Consider the following 16,531-nt stretch of genomic DNA (forward strand, 5'->3'; position numbering starts at 1 on the left):
CCATTTCAATAATAATTTATATACTTTCGATATTAATTTTTCATTATCTCCAAGCAGGACCCTTTCCAGTTCTGTTTGCTCGCGTCTAATTCCATCCATTTTAATATCATTTTCCATCAACCTTTTAATTTGTTGCATTTGAAACCAGTCATATTTATTATTTAACTCTTCTGCAGATTTTAATTCAATTTTGTCTCCTTGAATCTTAAGCAGTTGATTATATGACATGTCATGTCATATGACCATATGAGTTTCTTGAATAAAAATAATATTTGCCTTTTCCTCTCTTATTAAAAAAATCTATGCCTTTTTGCTGATTCATTCAGGCCATTTGTATTGTTTGAAAAAAAACTTTATTTGATCAATTTGTTAAAACAAACTATTACTTTCTTATTTTCTTATTTAAAAATTTGTTTATCAACATCCTTTGCTTCATCAGTTGTCCTAACCATGTGAGTTACGCCCTTCATCTTAAAAGTGAATCTAAATGGGAAACCCCATGTATACGGAGTTCACTTATTTCTCAGTCTATTGCTGAAAAATCTGATTACGTCTTTTCAGATGCATAAGAGGAGAGATGTCTGGAAATATTTGAATGGGTTCACCTGTAGGGCCATGTCTTATCTTTAAGTCTTACTATTAACTCTTTAATTGATAAAAGATTAAAAAAGATACTAAAATGTCCCAACAAACCTGTCTATTATGGGCTAACCTACAGTTTATTCTGTATGCTTTTCAACTTTTCACACCTTTTTCAAAGTCTGATCCAAGTATTCCCAAGAATAAATTCTCTAGATAAGTCACCAAATCATCACCTTCTTCAAGTTCATTAATTGCCCTAAATTTCAGCAAAGCTCTCCGTAATTTGTTGTCCAATTTCTCCATTCTCTCTTCTAACTCTATTTTTTCTGTTGTCATTTCTGTGTAAGATAATTTCATTTATTGTACATTTAGAATCTAATATCTCTAATTTAGTTTTGAGTTGTATAATTTGAACCTGTTGGTCCTTTACCCTATGCAATTTTTAAAATACCTCTTTAGTTTTCTTTCATTTATTTCTAACCTTTTCCCAAAAAACTGTAGTTTCTTTTCAAACATATGTGTAACAGCTATCTCAATTTTTTTGAACTCATTAATAAAAAGTGCTCTAATATTCTTCAAAGAAAGTGTGGAAGGCTCAGGAGGAGATGATTGTACAGATAATTCATTAAACTTTTTCTTTGGCATTTTGTTTCTATTTTTAAGTTTATTTATAACTAAGCCCACACGAAACACAATTACAAATATAATGTATTAATTCCTCTCCTATCACTCAAAGTAGTACCTCACACTTATACTAACATACCATACAGCCACTCTCACCAAGATATAACAGAGGGCCCGAAAGCCCTTGTCTTAGGGTTTTAGGGTTGCCAGGTCTGATGATCACACCAGCACAGAAGGGGGAGAGACTTGTGGAGAAGTGCTACAATGTTTTGACATTACACAGAAGTGACATTATGGGCGTTTTCCCACAGAGCTTACCTCGGAGCGACGTCCCTCTTCACCGCGCAGCGTCTGCTCCACATAACCAGGAAGAGCCGCAGCTTTTGTGTCGCTAACGTAAACTGGTTTTTAGCGGTTTACATCTGTGACGCAAAAGGTCCGGCACTTCCTGGTTATGCGGAGCAGCTGGTGGGAAATCCGCGCAGACGCTGTGCGGTGAAGAGGGACGTCGTTCCGAGGTAAGCTCTGTGGGAAAACGCCCTATGTTTGTGATGTTGTGCAATGATGTTCTGGTTTTGGGGGGAAACTCTATGGTAAAATCAGCCCAAAACCATAGTTTTGTCCAAAAACCAGAACAGGAGTGACCAAACTTTCTTAATGTAAGAGCCACATAGAATAAATGCCGGATGTTTGAGATCCGCAAGACCTGAATGTCATATGATTGAGAGCTGCAAAGAAGGAAGGAAAGCATATAGATGGGGAGAAAGGAGAGGTGGAAAGAAAGCAACTTTAACTTTAAATGCATTCTCCAAGTCATTGCCAGGCTGGGTTTAGAGAAGTGATTTAAAGGAAAATGCCTTCTCCAAGATGGCCAACATGGTTAAGGGGGGTTCAAGAGCCTCACACTATGTGTAAAAGAGCCACATGTGGCTCCCAAGCTGCAGTTCGGTCACCCCTGACCAGAACATCACTGCACAACATTGTCAACATGATGCCATCACTTCCACATGACATCAGCACATTGCATTGGGGGGCAGGATTTCCCCATCAGCCAGCTGGCCAATGGTGGGCAGGAGCCGGAAAAACTTGGGGAACCCTGATGCCCAACTGGGAAAGTGCTGCAATCCACTGATGTCCAGATGAGCCCAGTCTCTCCCTCTTTTCCCTCCCAAGTAATTAGGGAAAGAGCAGAGATGAGCCTGATAACACCGGATTCTACTCATGGCAGAAACAGCTGCTGCCAGAAGTTCACTCTCCCTTCTTCCACAGTGTGAGAAAAATTTTTTAAAACTCTTTGGTAGCATGTGTGCTGTGACATAACTTCCAGGAAAAAACTGGAAGTGATAGTGGACAGATTTAGGAATCACTGGAAACATTTGCAGTAATTCCTAAAGCTACACAGTGCCACTTTTGGGTTTTCCCTAGAAGTGATATCACAATGCATGTGATGCCATGCGTTCCTCATATACCCTCCCCCGAAGCTCTTTCTGGTTGCCAGGCACAGTCTGCCAACCCTAAAACCAATCTAAAGAATAAAATCCTTTACCTACCTCAGACTCTTTGTAATAGCGCTCAGGAATTTCATCGCAGGCAATATCAATAAAGCAGACTTCTCTGTCAAGATCTTTGGCTTCATTATCAAATATCTGTATGATATAAAACAAGCTGACCTTTAGCATTCTAATAATAATGAATTCATTTAAAAATTTCTAAACCCTGACAGTGAATGTTATGAAGTAATTCTAAAGAACAAAGATACTGGTTTCAAAGCAATGGACTGGCAGGCCCACAGCAGCATTTCTTAATACAGTAATGTACAATTAGAAGCATAACTTCAGAATCTGAAGACCCACAATCCTAGCTGTATTTATTGATCACACTGATTTACTTTGTGTAATCTGCCTCGAGTCTCAATGGGAAAGGCAGACTATAAATAATGTAAATAGATAAAACATTTTAAATATCAATGGCACAATTTTCATTTCTTATGCTCAATGCATACTTGGAAATTATGTATAAACACTTTAACAGAAAAGCTGCATGAGGAAAAGAATTAGCTCTGTTCTAGTAGTGAGAGAGCTATGGCTCCCTATCTTATCCAGTGGTTTGGTTGTCATGCTCTTAAGCTTTCCCCAGTGCCAGTGAAACCCAATTTTTAAAACCATACTTATAGAAGTTAAATAAGCCATCCCAAGTCCTCTGTGGGGAGAAGGTGCAGGATATAAATTAAATACATAAATAAGCACATTTGCAAAAATCTGCACAACATAAGGTCAGAACCAGTCTGGTTTGATACAGACTTTACATCTTTTTAATTGTTTGAATTAGCCCACCACCCTCTCTTCCTGTACAAGTGTGGGGCAACACTTAGGGTTGCCAATCCCCAGGTGGGGGCAGGGGATCCCCCTGTTTGGAGGCCCTTCCCCCGCTTCAGGGTCGTCAGAAACCGGGGGGAGGGGAGGGAAATGTCTGCTGGGAACTCTATTATTACCTAGGGAGATTTATTCCCATAGGAAATCATGGAGAATTGATCCGTGGGTATCTGGCGCTCTGGGGGGGGCTCTTTTTTGGGTTAGAAGCACCAAATTTTCAGTATAGCATCTAGTGCCTTTCCCCAAAATACCCCCCAAGTTTCAAAAAGATAGGACCAGGGGGTCCAATTCTATGAGCCCCCAAAGAAGGTGCCCCTATCCTTCATTATCTCCTATGGAAGGAAGGCATTGAAAAGGTGTGCCGTCCCTTTAAATGTGATGGCCAGAACTCCCTTTGGAGTTCAATTATGCTTGTCACAGCCTTGATCTTGGCTCCACCCCTAATGTCTCCTGGCTCCACCCCTAATGTATCCTGGCTCCACCCCTAATGTCTCCTGGCTCCACCCCTAATGTCTCCTGGCTCCACCCCCAAAGTCTCCTGGCTCCACCCCCAAAGTCCCCAGATATTTCTTGAATTGGATTTGGCAACCCTAGCAACACTGCATGTAGCTTCAGTAATGATAAGGGCACCTAGGGACCAGACCCACCCATCATGTGGACCAGCCTGTAGGAGGTGGCACATAAAGGGCCCAGGTGTATCTCCCTGGCATTTTCCTCATAGGCATTTAAAGAATATACATAGGTGCACAACTATTATTCTGTGTGATTACAAAATCAATAAAGCTCAGGGCCACATCTTTTGCAGTCTCTGTATGCTGTACAATTATGGTTGCCAGGTCCGACTCTGGAAATATCTGAGGACTTTGGGGGTGGAGCTAGGAGCAAGGTTGTGACAAGCACAATTGAACTCCAAAGGAAGTTCTGGCTATCACATTCCTTTTGAATGCCTTCCTTCCATTGGAAATAATAAAGGATAGGAGTACCTTATTTTGGAGCTAATAGAACTGGACTCCCTGGTTCAATTTTTTTGAAACTTGGGAGGGTTTTTTGAGGAGAGGCACCAGATGCTATGCTGAAATTTTGAGGAGAGGTATCAGGAGAGGCACCAGATGCTATGCAAAGTCCCAGATACCCTCAGATCAATTCTCCATAGGATATAATGGAGTGCTCAGCAGACATTCACTCCTCCCTGCTTTTTGATAACCCTGAAGCAGGGGGAGGGCCTCCAAACCAGGGAATCCCCTGCTTCCAACTGGGGATTGGCAACCCTATGATATAAGGCAATGGTTTAAGAAATGGTGCATTCATTTTAGATAATCCAGCAGTTAAGTTGCAGGTTATGTATAAATGGACATAAGTTGCTTTCCTTTACTTTTTAAGCCTGTGAGATATTTCAGGTATCCATGAAAGAATAGAATTCTGCTCATTCAAAGGCCAATTGAAAACAAATCAGCCAGTATCATAATGCCCATGTATAAATCGATGGTGCGGTCTCATTTGGAATACTGTGTGCGATTCTGGTCATCGCACCTCAAAAAGGATATTATAGCATTGGAAAAAGTCCAGAAAAGGGCAACTAGAATGATTAAAGGGTTGGAACACTTTCCCTATGAAGAAAGGTTAAAATGCTTGGGGCTCTTTAGCTTGGAGAAACGTCTGCGGGGTGACATGATAGAGGTTTACAAGATAATGCATGGGATGGAGAAAGTAGAGAAAGAAGTACTTTTCTCCCTTTCTCACAATACAAGAACTCGTGGACATTCGATGAAATTGCTGAGCAGTCAGGTTAAAACAGATAAAAAGAAGTACTTCTTCACCCAAAGGGTGATTAACATGTGGAATTCACTGCCACAGGAGGTGGTGGCAGCTACAAGCATAGATAGCTTCTAGAGGGGGTTAGATAAAAATATGGAACAGAGGTCCCTCAGTGGCTATTAGCCACAGTGTGTATGTGTGTGTGTGTGTGTGTATAGTGACACAGAGTGTTGGACCATTAGCCTGATTCTCTTATGTTCTTATTCCTTGGGTGCCTGAACATTAATTCAGCCATACTTCTTTCTTGTACTATATTACAGACTTGGGTGCAATCCCTCATGGTTTATCAGAAGTGGAAAATAAGGAACTATTAGTGCACAAGATTGATTTCTTCTTAGACCTAATTCTCCTTGTGCTTCTTCAAGCCAAATACCCTGGAATACTCTTAGAGTCAGCAGGGGAGATAATTTGATTGCTTTTGCAGTCAGGCTAGAGATATTTAAAAGTTTTAAAAGAACAGATTAAAATGAACAGAAAGGAAACATAAGGCTCCCAATCTGGCAAAGAACAGAAGACAGATGACAAGAACATTCTGTATTCCTATCAATACTGGAATTATAAAAAAAACTAATAAATATTATGAAATCAAGAAGAAATTAGGAAGGTGTTTGGGAACTTTTTAAAAAAGCAATGTAATACAAGCAGTATAAGGTTCATAGGATCAAACCAAAAGAAAGATTTTCAAATTGTAATGAAATGTACTCTTGAAAACACCATAACTGCCAGATTTAGTTTTTTAAAAAAAATGAAATATCAACTGCTACTGTAATAAGTAATAAAAATTATAAAATAATAAAAAATAATAAAAACTGGCAGGAAACAAAGGCTGCCATTTTGACCCTCAGTTTATCTAATTTCCATTAGGGTACTATCATAAAGCCTATTTTATATATGTTTGACCTAACGCTGGTTAGCTGTTATGTCTAAATTCAGACCATCTGGTATCTCTTGGTTAGCAGCACCAAACTAGAGTTTCAGACTAGGATTTTTAGCTGGTTTATTAACAACGATTTGTTATGACATCTTAATTTGTAAATCACGGGTTGTTGGGTAGGAATGTTCCTTGTTGTGGTTGCAACCCACATAGATGGCAGTATAGTAGGAGGTCTTTCCTACTGGGAGATGGGAGGAGGCAACCAATAGACAAATCAAGGTCTGTACACAAACAGATTTGTTACCTACATCTCAGAGACTAATCAGAGTTTGTTGGGAAAACTATGGTTTAAACAAACCATGTTTTATCATGAGGTCTGAATGCAGGACTGTTCTGAAGAGAAGTGGAGGGATCAGGACTGTATCTGTGAAGAAGCAACAGGTTTTAGTTTGACAGCAAGAAGCAGAGAGAGCAAGAAGTAATGAAATAGTATAATTACATTACTATTGGCTCCTAGCTTCATTGAATTTTTCTGACCATGCGACTATTGGAAAGTGAAGCACCTTGGGGTGCAGGATTCTCTCTCAGGGCATCTGCTGCTCTATTTGTGTATGCATGACAAGATCAGACTAGGGATGGGCATGGACTGGTTCATGGACCAAAATTTGTCAGAGTCCGGTTTGTGGACCTTTTGCCCAGTACATGCATTTGCTATTTTGATGGACTGCCCATGGACTGCAATTTAAATTTCTCCTGAGCTCACTGGCTTTGCACCACAGTAGCAATGCAATCTAGAAGTGGGCCGAGTCCACTTCCAGGTCCCCATGGACCTCATGATCCATGAACTGCTTCAAAAAGTCTGTGGGAGTTTCTGGTTCACGAACCTTCATAGATCTCAATTTTTCCAAGTCCCTGCCCACCCCTAGATCAGACCTTTGAAAGACATCAGAAGACTCCAATACTCTCTCTTCTGAAGGGAAGAAATCCAGGGACTATTGGTCCCTGGTACTTTTTGCCACTCAGAGGAGCATGTAACAACATAACAGATTTTTAAATAACTACAAAAACAGATGCAGTTCTCTGGCCATGCACTCTGACTGCCAGTCTTTGATCCCCTAACCTTCCTCCTTGGGGACAACTGGTTATACTTGAGAATTATTAACTACTTCCTATGTATAATGAATTATCACTTTTTATTCCATTGGCTTTGGATATAGGAACCATATCAACATGAACCAAACTCATGGCCTGTTATCCAGCATAGGGAACATTCATCAAGGTTGTGCTGACGTTTCTGTTGAGAATGAGAGAACTTTCACTAGCAAACAACATTCCACGTTACTGATATGTTCTGTATATTTCTTATTTCCTTTCAAAGTTCTTCCTAACATAGCTGCAGCTGTACTGGATGAATTGGATGTAAAGGTTTGAATTTTTTTACTTTTAAGATTACACTTTTGTTTTATTTATTTATTTATTTATTTATTTATTTATTTATTTATTTATTTATTTATTTATTTATTTATTTTATTTAATTTAATTTATTGGATTTATATCTCACCTTCCCCGCCGAAGCAGGCTTAGTTGAAGTGAGAGCACAATAAAGATAAAAACAGGATAAAATTGAGAAGGAAGAGGGGCATTTTTGTCAGACTTCTAAAAAACTTACCAATAACCTCTTTTGTCAACTCATAAATTTATGTAGAAATCAGTCACTTTTATTCAGTAGAATTCATTTCTTATGTTTAGAATTGATGTCTGAGTTAGTAATGGAATAAAAGTGACCCATTTACACAGAAGCCATGACAACATGTTGCTATCTGTCAGAGCCACCCTAAGCAGAATTATACTTCTAAGTCCATTGACTGCAATGGCTTTGGAAGGATATAAACTCTGCTTAGGACAGCACTGTGTATCTTATAGACAAGAAAATAGCTGCTTAATTGTAGTTACCATTAAGCTTCCAGTGGAGAAACAATGTGATTGATGTTGGGCAGCTGATGTGACTCCCTCCCACATAAGCATGCAAGCCTTCAGGATCAGAGGTACTGGCGTGGGAAAAAATCCTATTGTTCACTTCAGTCACCTAATGCCTTATCCATATCTTACCAAGCAGTAAGAGCAGAAGCAAAAGGGAAGCCACACCAGTAGCTTGTGATTTTACCCAAACTTCCTCTGGATTGTTCTTTTATGTTGAACAGTCTAGCAGCCTTATAAGCAGATGTTTTAACGCAATAGAAAACCATCTACTTTTGCAGTTGTGGCTCAAGCCTTGGCATGCTTTCTATAGACAAAATGGATCCTAAATTGAATTAACAAGGAAAAAAACTTCAAAGCAAACACCAACACCATGAAACTGGCCACTATTTTTCTTATACACAAAAAGAAATAGTGACCTCATTTATATGTAAATGCAATTTTAATAACAAATGCACCAAATGGCTATTATGGAAAAGAATGATTTTTAAAGAAAAGCAATTATGTAATTTTTGAAATACTTTATTTAGACACTCTTGTGCCATTCATTTTCTGCCACAATAAGGTATAATCTTCAAGCCTCGTCCACATTTAATGCTGCAGACTGAGATAGGAAAAACAGAAACCTGAAGAAGACCTACTCCTGAAGGAGAACAGCTTGCAAAATATTTTCTTTCAGCACAAGTCAAATTGTAGAATGTAGTACACAGCTGTGGACTGACATATTCTGATTTGCATAAATATCTATTTATATTTGTTTATACACAGCCTTCTTCAGAAACTAACAATGACATTTAATATGAAATAGGGTGTCTTAAAACTGATGTTTTAAGTCACATTCTGCACAGAGAGACCCATGGATCATTGATTGTTACCTTTTCCAGTAGCTCAGTGCTAGAAGGAAGAATCTTTTACTGTAGGAGTGGCCAACGGTAGCTCTCCAGATGTTTTTTGCCTACAACTCCCATCAGCCCCAGCCAGCATGGCCAATGGCTGCGGCTGATGGGAGTTGTAGGCAAAAAACATCTGGAGAGCTACCGTTGGCCACCCCCGTTTTACTGAATACTAATAACCATAGTTTAAGTAAGGTTGTCAGGTCTGACTCAGGAAATATCAGGGGACTTTTGAGGGTGGAGCCAGGAGACTTTAGGGGTAGAGTCAACAGCAAAGTTGTGACAAGCACAATTGAACTCTAAAGGGAGTTCTGGCCATCACATTTAAAGGGACCATGTTCCTTTTAAATGCCTTCTGTCCACTGGAAATAATGGAGGATGTGGGCACTTTCTTTTGGGGCTCATAGAATTGGACTCCTGGTCCAATCCTTTTGAGACTTGGGGCGGGGGGCATTGAGGAGAGGCACCAGATACTATGCTGAAAAATTGGTGCTCCTGCCTAAAAAACACCCAGCCCTCCCAGAGCCCAAGATACTCCGGGATTAATTCTCTATTACACCCTATGGGGACCTTTCTCCATAGGGTAATGGAGTGCCCAGCAGACAATCCCCCCCCCTTATTGTGGGGGAGTATCTAGAATAGTGGAAAAGATGTTTGATTTAGAACTATTAATCAGCAAAATCAAAATGAGACTTCATGATCCAGTCTAATCACACCTTTTCTAGGCTACTGAAGGAGTTACCCATAAGACTCTTTTAAACTATTCCTGTATGTTTCTGTATTTCCAGTTATTCATTAAGATGCACACAGAAGTGTTTCCCACCCAAACCATTGTGGCATAGCTGACTGAAAGAGAGGCATTTGGTGGCTCTATGCTGGGAGCTGAAGTCTCTTGAAACTTAGTTGATTCATATATTGCTGGGTCTTAGGGTGGAAGGGAAGCATCACCCTGTTCCCTTTCCCCACGCAGATAAAAGTAGGAGCCCAGGCTTCCATAAAAACCACTCCTTGTGTGCTGGTCCATTCTGTGTGATTTCTTTCACAGGAAAAAAAATGGATGAACTGGGCACTGGTGGAGTGGAGACGGGGCCAGGCTGCTTCTCTAGTTTACAAAGACACCTGAGTAACACATGAATTCAGACTCATACTGTGTTCGGTTAAGGCAACATATCTGTCCACAATGAAATAAAGCAATATTTAAAACCCTGTTCTAAGTCCTGACCCAAAAGTCTTAGGATGGTGACTAAGTCTTATGCCAAAGACTTGCAAATGTCCAGAGGTCCAAAGGTTGAATAGTTTGCAAATTCCAAAATGTAAAATGAAGGGCTCCTGCTGAGGTCAATGGAAAAAGAGACCAAGCCTCCTCACAGCAGTCCCAAAGCAGCCAGGAACACACGTTTGAGCAAGAGTAACTATTGTCAGAAGGCCAAAAGACTAAAAGTAGAAACTTTAACTCCTTATGCTTCTACAAAAACAATAAAGTGAATAAATAAAAGAATGTAAACAGATGATTTAAAAGTTTTAAAATACAATGGAACCAGGCCCAGCGCTAGAGTATCTCCCGCCTCTGGCAGAACCCTGCACCGGTGCCCCCCATGTCCAATCGTGCGGAAGTGATGTCATCGTGAAGGCGCGTGGTGCACCCCTGCCCAGCAGCCCTCTCTTGCTTTGGAGGGAGCTGAGCAGGGGCTGGGGGGGGGGGGCATTGTTTTTTCGTTCCAAGCAATCAGAGCCAAAAAAACCCCCAACGCCCACCACAGCCCCTGCTCAGCTCCCTCCAAAGCGAGACAGGGCTGCTGGGCAGGAGGCGCATTGTTTCTTTGCTCCGATTGCTCGGCATGAAGAAACAATGCCCCACGGGCCCCTGCCTAGCCGCCCTCTTCTGCTTTGGAGGGAGCTGAGCAGGGGCTGTGGGGGACATTGTTTCTTCACTCCAAGCAATGCCTGCCGTGCCCCTGCTTAACTCCCTCCAAAGCGGGAGAGGGCAGCTGGGCAGGGGCCATGGTGTTCTTTCTTTGCTCTGATCACTTGGAGTGAAGAAGGAATGCTTCATAGTATCTGGATCAGTGCGAGCGGGGATGGGAAGGGGGTGCCCACCCCCACCTCTGCTCCTGCGACAAGGTGGTGCCCCAGGCAGCCATCTGCCTTGCCTACTCCCACACGCTGGCCTTGCATGGAACACAGCCACGACCCTTTCCTATTGCCTCTAAACTGGAAGCTGCCATATTCCAGCATATACTGATATGCCAATACAACCACTATACTGATGTAATTGTTAGGGGTATGCTATGGACAGGACTTAGGCAGCTTTCTAAACTTCTCCAGCCCTAGATATGATACTGATGCAGTGTTATACCACCAAAAACCCTGGGTTATATGGAGTCCAGCAGGACTGCCTCAGGACTGTCCCCATGTGGGAATTGAACTAAGCTAGGGCCTTTGGTATTTGTATTTGTTTATTCAGTTAAAATGTTTATATTCTACCTTTCCTTGTGGTTCAAGTTATGCTATGCTCATGCCTTTCCCCTGTGGCATGCCTGCACACTTCTCTGCCTTGCTCCATGACTGGTGTGGATAGCAGGGCTGCTGTAAGATGCCATCAGGGCTGCTGAGATGGGGTGGGGAACAAAATTCCTGGGGCCTGTCAACAGGAGAGCCCCTCAGGGTTGCCAGCCTCCAGGTGGGTCCTGAAAATATCTTGTTATTCTGACACGACTTGTTCTTGAGAAACTCATGCTGGCTTTCAGTAATCACACCAATGCTCAAGGATGAACTGTCTATCTGTTCCTAAAACCTTTCCAAGCTGATGGGTCGGTAGTTACCTGGATCCTCCTTTTTCCCTTGCAAGAGAAAACTGAGGTAATGTAGGAATCAAGCAGTTCTGCCTTCTCTTCAATATCTGTTAAAATATCAATTTCCTCTGGCTATTTGTTTATATTTATCTTTGGTTATATGGCTGTTCTTCCATTTCCCAAATGAGTCTTTCTCAGATCTTTAGAAAATTGCCCATGGAACCACCCTAGCTTCTTCCAGTTCCTCCCATTTTCCCTTCTCACTGGCATTGTGATTGGGCCTTCAACATCGCACTTTTAAGAAACTCCTATGCCTCTTGAACTCCTCCTCCAGAGGTATTTTTGACCATGGGATTCTACTCGGCATAACTTTATACGTCTGATTATGTACAGCTTTTCCCTTCTGCAGGATCTTAAATCCCAAAATTAAACACCTAGAGTGACCACTATTTTCACCTCATCAACCAGTTGGTTAGAACCAAGTCCAAAATAGCAAACTCCCTTCTTTCCTCCTCCACCTTCTGGAAGAGTCCTGCCCAGCAGGAGGTGAGGGATCGCACGACTGGGAGGGCCCTAACCCGCAGGCAGGGAGTAGGCTGCCGGGGGGGAACCCTGCACCCGAAGAGCCCCCACGGTGTGTGCTGTCCCCAACATGATGACGTCACCCAGAAGTGAAATCACTGTGCTGGGGGCGTCATGCCAGGGGTGCTCTAGGACTCGTGCTAAAAACTCCACGGTACCTTAGAGTTTCACTGTGAATCCTAGAACATTTCTGGTGTGACGCTCTAGGAATCATGGTAAAACTCTATGATACCATAGAGTTTTATTGCAAGTCCTAGAGCATCCCTAGCACGACATCCTGGTGCGATGACCTCACTTCTGGGAGACGTCATTGCGCTCTGTGTGCAAAGCACATGTGAGGAATAAGTTCCCTGCCACAGTGGTGGAGGGACTTGGCAACCCTAGTCTTGCCAGTGGGTGTTTGTGTCACTTATTTAGTTAGGATCAAGGTCTTGGGGTGAGGCTGCCTGTCTACTATCTGGTTTTCAATCCTTTCATATGTGAAACTCAGTGGAGTTTAACCCCCCCTTTAATATCATAACTTGACACAAACTGCCGGTTCTGATAAGGCTATATCTTCTCTGTGCCCTACCCAGAGATGTCAAACTCATTCGTTACGAGGGCCAGATCTGACGTAAATGTCACTTTGTTGGGCCGGGCCATGTGTGCTATAAAATGTAACATGTGGTACTGGAGATATAAACTTTATAAAGGTGATTTCAGATGTCAAATGGCAATAGCAGGTGAATGAAAACAGCAGGCTTGGTTGGATTAGGTGTGATATGCACGGGGTAGTAGGCATGGTGATACCAACATTAGTAATGAGGCAGGAAACCTAGGTTTCAATTCCATCTAGGAGGATTCAGTCCAGGAGGATGCAAAGAATAAATGAACATAAGTCTGACATTAGAAACCACAACCTTCAGTTGTTGACCTAAGAGGAGCAGTGCTCATACAGAGAAATTTCAAAAGAAGATTAGAAAGAGAGACTACTGAATTGCAATGGATAATGACGCTCAAGGCAATGCATCTTCCTGGACTGAATTGAGAGCTAGTTTTCCTGTCTTATTACCAATGTGTGGTATTATCATTTGGCATCTGAAATCACTCCACTCTCCAAGATATAAGGACCAATCCAAGTGTTCTAATTCCTAGTCAGAGTCTTTTTGAAAGAAAATAAAATCCAGATAGGAACAGATACATCCAATCTTTTTTTAAAAAACCTTTTCAGAATAAGCCAAAATAATTTCCTCAATGTACATTGTGCTTGTCAGAAGAATCCATCCATCCACCAACCCACCCAAGAAGTGTGCTTACACACCAAGGCTTATACCTGGAATAAAACATTATTGGTCTTAAATTGCAACGATGGGACTCGAAATTTGTCTTCTCTCTCTTTCCTCTCTAAAAGAGGCGCAGCCACCCCAGAGAAGGAAGCAGCAGCAGCACTCTCTCTCTCTCTCTTTCAGAGTGAGAGAGGCTTGTTTTAGTATTTCTCCTGCACAAAGCAGGAAACAGGCACAGAGCTCTTTGTGTGTGTGCATGACAGAGACCGTGTTCGCACACAGCTTATCACGCAGTCACGTCCCTGTTCTCTCCGCAGCGTCCGTCAGATTTCCCACCATCTGCGCCGAAGTTACAGGAAGTGCCACGGCTTTTGCATAGCAAACGTAAACCGCTAAAACCCAGTTTACGTTTGCTACACAAAAGCCACGGCACTTCCTGTAACTCCGGCGCAGATGGTGGGAAATCCAATAGATGCTGCGGAGAGAACAGGGACGTGACCGCGTGGTAAGCTGTGTGCGAAAACGGTCAGAGAGAGAGATAAGGAGGAAAGAGGAAGCGAAGAGCCACTGAGGGAGTTGGGAAAAAGAAAACTATGGTGCAGCTGCAGCCCTGGAAATGGAAGAAGGAGAGGGAAGTTGCTTGGAGGATGGATTTGAGCCCTGTGTTGTACGGATGTGGCTCACAGGCTGCATGTTTGACACCTCTGCTCTACATGCTTAGTAGGGAATAAGTGAAACACTGCTGTACAATACACATAGGACTGTCATCAGTATGGGTAGACAAGGTCATTTGGAAAAACTTCAGCAGCATATGAATTGGTTTTATTTTGATTTGTAAATAAAGGGCACACTCAGGAGGAACCCAGTCACTCTCTAATCAATTTAAACATCTCTTCATCTTTCTTCCACTGCTGCTGTGATCACTTTCTTATCCTTCCTGTTAAATCTACTACAGCTTCTCTCCTCTTTCTTTTTGCATCCAAAGAATAAGGAGGTACACCCATGCTAGCACCATTGTTCTGGCTGGGAAAATATCAACACCAGCATTCTATCATATCTGCCTCTTCTCCTTGTGTGCACACACACATTCTTGCTCTGGATGGGAAAGGAGTCTGCTATTGACTGTTCAAGGTTGCTTTTTTTTTGTTATTTGCCTCTTCCAGGGAAAACAAAGAAGTAACTATATTTTTCCCCTGCAGAGCAAATTACAATTTGGGGTGGTTTACTTAAAAAACAACAACAAAACAAAGCAAAAACAAACAAACACACAGCACATGCACTAGAGATCTGCTCTGAAAAGCTGTAATTTTGTACCTGCTGCCATGTTGTGACTGGTTCCATATGCCACGGGAATTTCTGTGTATTGGGGGGAAGTTCTGTAAGCTGCTATCAATGGTCCAATGAAAAGCTGTTATTTTTCAGGTATGCTATCTGATTCTAGAAAACCAAGACAGCAAAGATACCGTATTCTCTGATTGTTGCCTTTTCACATTTAAACCTGGATAGCTCACTGAAGCACCTATTCCTTTTTTACTGTAAAAATGGAATAATAACATTCAACAATTGTGATTCGGTTGTCAGCAAAGATGCAGCAGATGCTGGGGATGATACAAAGAAAACAATCTATGGTAAATATACTCCAGCTATAATGGTTTGGAACTGGCTGCTGATTCCATGACAAAGACAACATTCTTTTAGCACGCTGGAACATGATTTGTTGCACAGCATGTTAGGGCCAGTTTTCCTTTTAAACTTGTGAAATCATTTAATGATTGAATTTACTAAAGTTATGGGGCAGATGAAATTATAGAATGTAATTAGTTAAATAAAACAGGGCTCCATTCCAAATCACAGTTAACAAGAAAAGTGAATTTACCTGCTTTATTGTTTGGATTGCATATGCACCTTGCTTATCCTTTCTTGCATCAAGAATGACACTTTAGTTACCTGCACCACACACCATGGATTAATCAGAGTTAGTTCCCCCCCATTTACCAGGATCTTGCACCACAGTACAATCCCAGGTCAGAATTTTGGGGGCGGGCTAACTCTAGTTAACCTGCACAGTGCTGATGTTTAACCACAACTCTCAGGAAGGTGGTTGTGGGGAGCAAGGCTTGTGTTTGAGTACAGTAACAGGCTGGATTCATGCACTTTTTTCTCTATAGGGTTAAACAAGATGGCAAAATGGAGCCTTGATCTTTTCCACATGATTGAAAAGTGATGATGCTCCATTTGCTCTGAGAGAAAACATTGAATTTCGCAGTCATGCAAATGTAGCCAGTCTTAAGTAATGGTAAGCATGGTGTTCACAACTTCCTAGAGAAGTGGGAACTTAATGTCTGTCTGGCAATACAGAACTGCAGTCACTTTATCCTGCTCGGAGACAGTTTCTATGATATGTACTGTGCTATAACAGGATTCACTGGGGGGGTGGGCAGGGAGGGAAGGAGCTGAACTATAAGCATCCCATTTCTCATGGCTTTACCTGGAGCCCTTTTCTGAGTTGCACTAAGACCCTTTTAAATAACGTGGTATGGGAGAGATTTTAAAGGTTGCTTCCAGGTAACATCTACATTCAGTTCCAGGCATCAGCAAAGTTTTAAAAGTATTTTTAGTGTACTGTAAGAAAAAGCTCCCTACTTTTCATATACATGGACATCGTGATCACTAGCTTGGTTGCCAGGGTGCCTAAAGTTTGACTCGCACACATCTACTCTAAGAAGTGGACTTTGCCCACGGTTTCTAAGGCTTA

At 41.8% G+C, this 16,531-nt stretch overlaps 1 protein-coding gene across 1 annotated transcript in view; it reads right to left on the minus strand.

The window, feature by feature from the left end:
* The window catches only part of PITPNC1 (phosphatidylinositol transfer protein cytoplasmic 1), a 242,669-nt gene that overhangs the window by 51,040 nt on the left and 175,098 nt on the right, over nt 1–16,531 (minus strand). Inside the window, exon 6 of the mRNA XM_060251998.1 lies at nt 2,757–2,852. Within this exon, the coding sequence (XP_060107981.1) occupies nt 2,757–2,852 (96 nt within the window). The remainder of the gene's footprint in view (nt 1–2,756; nt 2,853–16,531) is intronic.

The sequence above is a fragment of the Heteronotia binoei genome, chromosome 13 (assembly GCF_032191835.1).
Source record: "Heteronotia binoei isolate CCM8104 ecotype False Entrance Well chromosome 13, APGP_CSIRO_Hbin_v1, whole genome shotgun sequence".
Taxonomy (NCBI): Eukaryota; Metazoa; Chordata; class Lepidosauria; order Squamata; family Gekkonidae; genus Heteronotia; species Heteronotia binoei.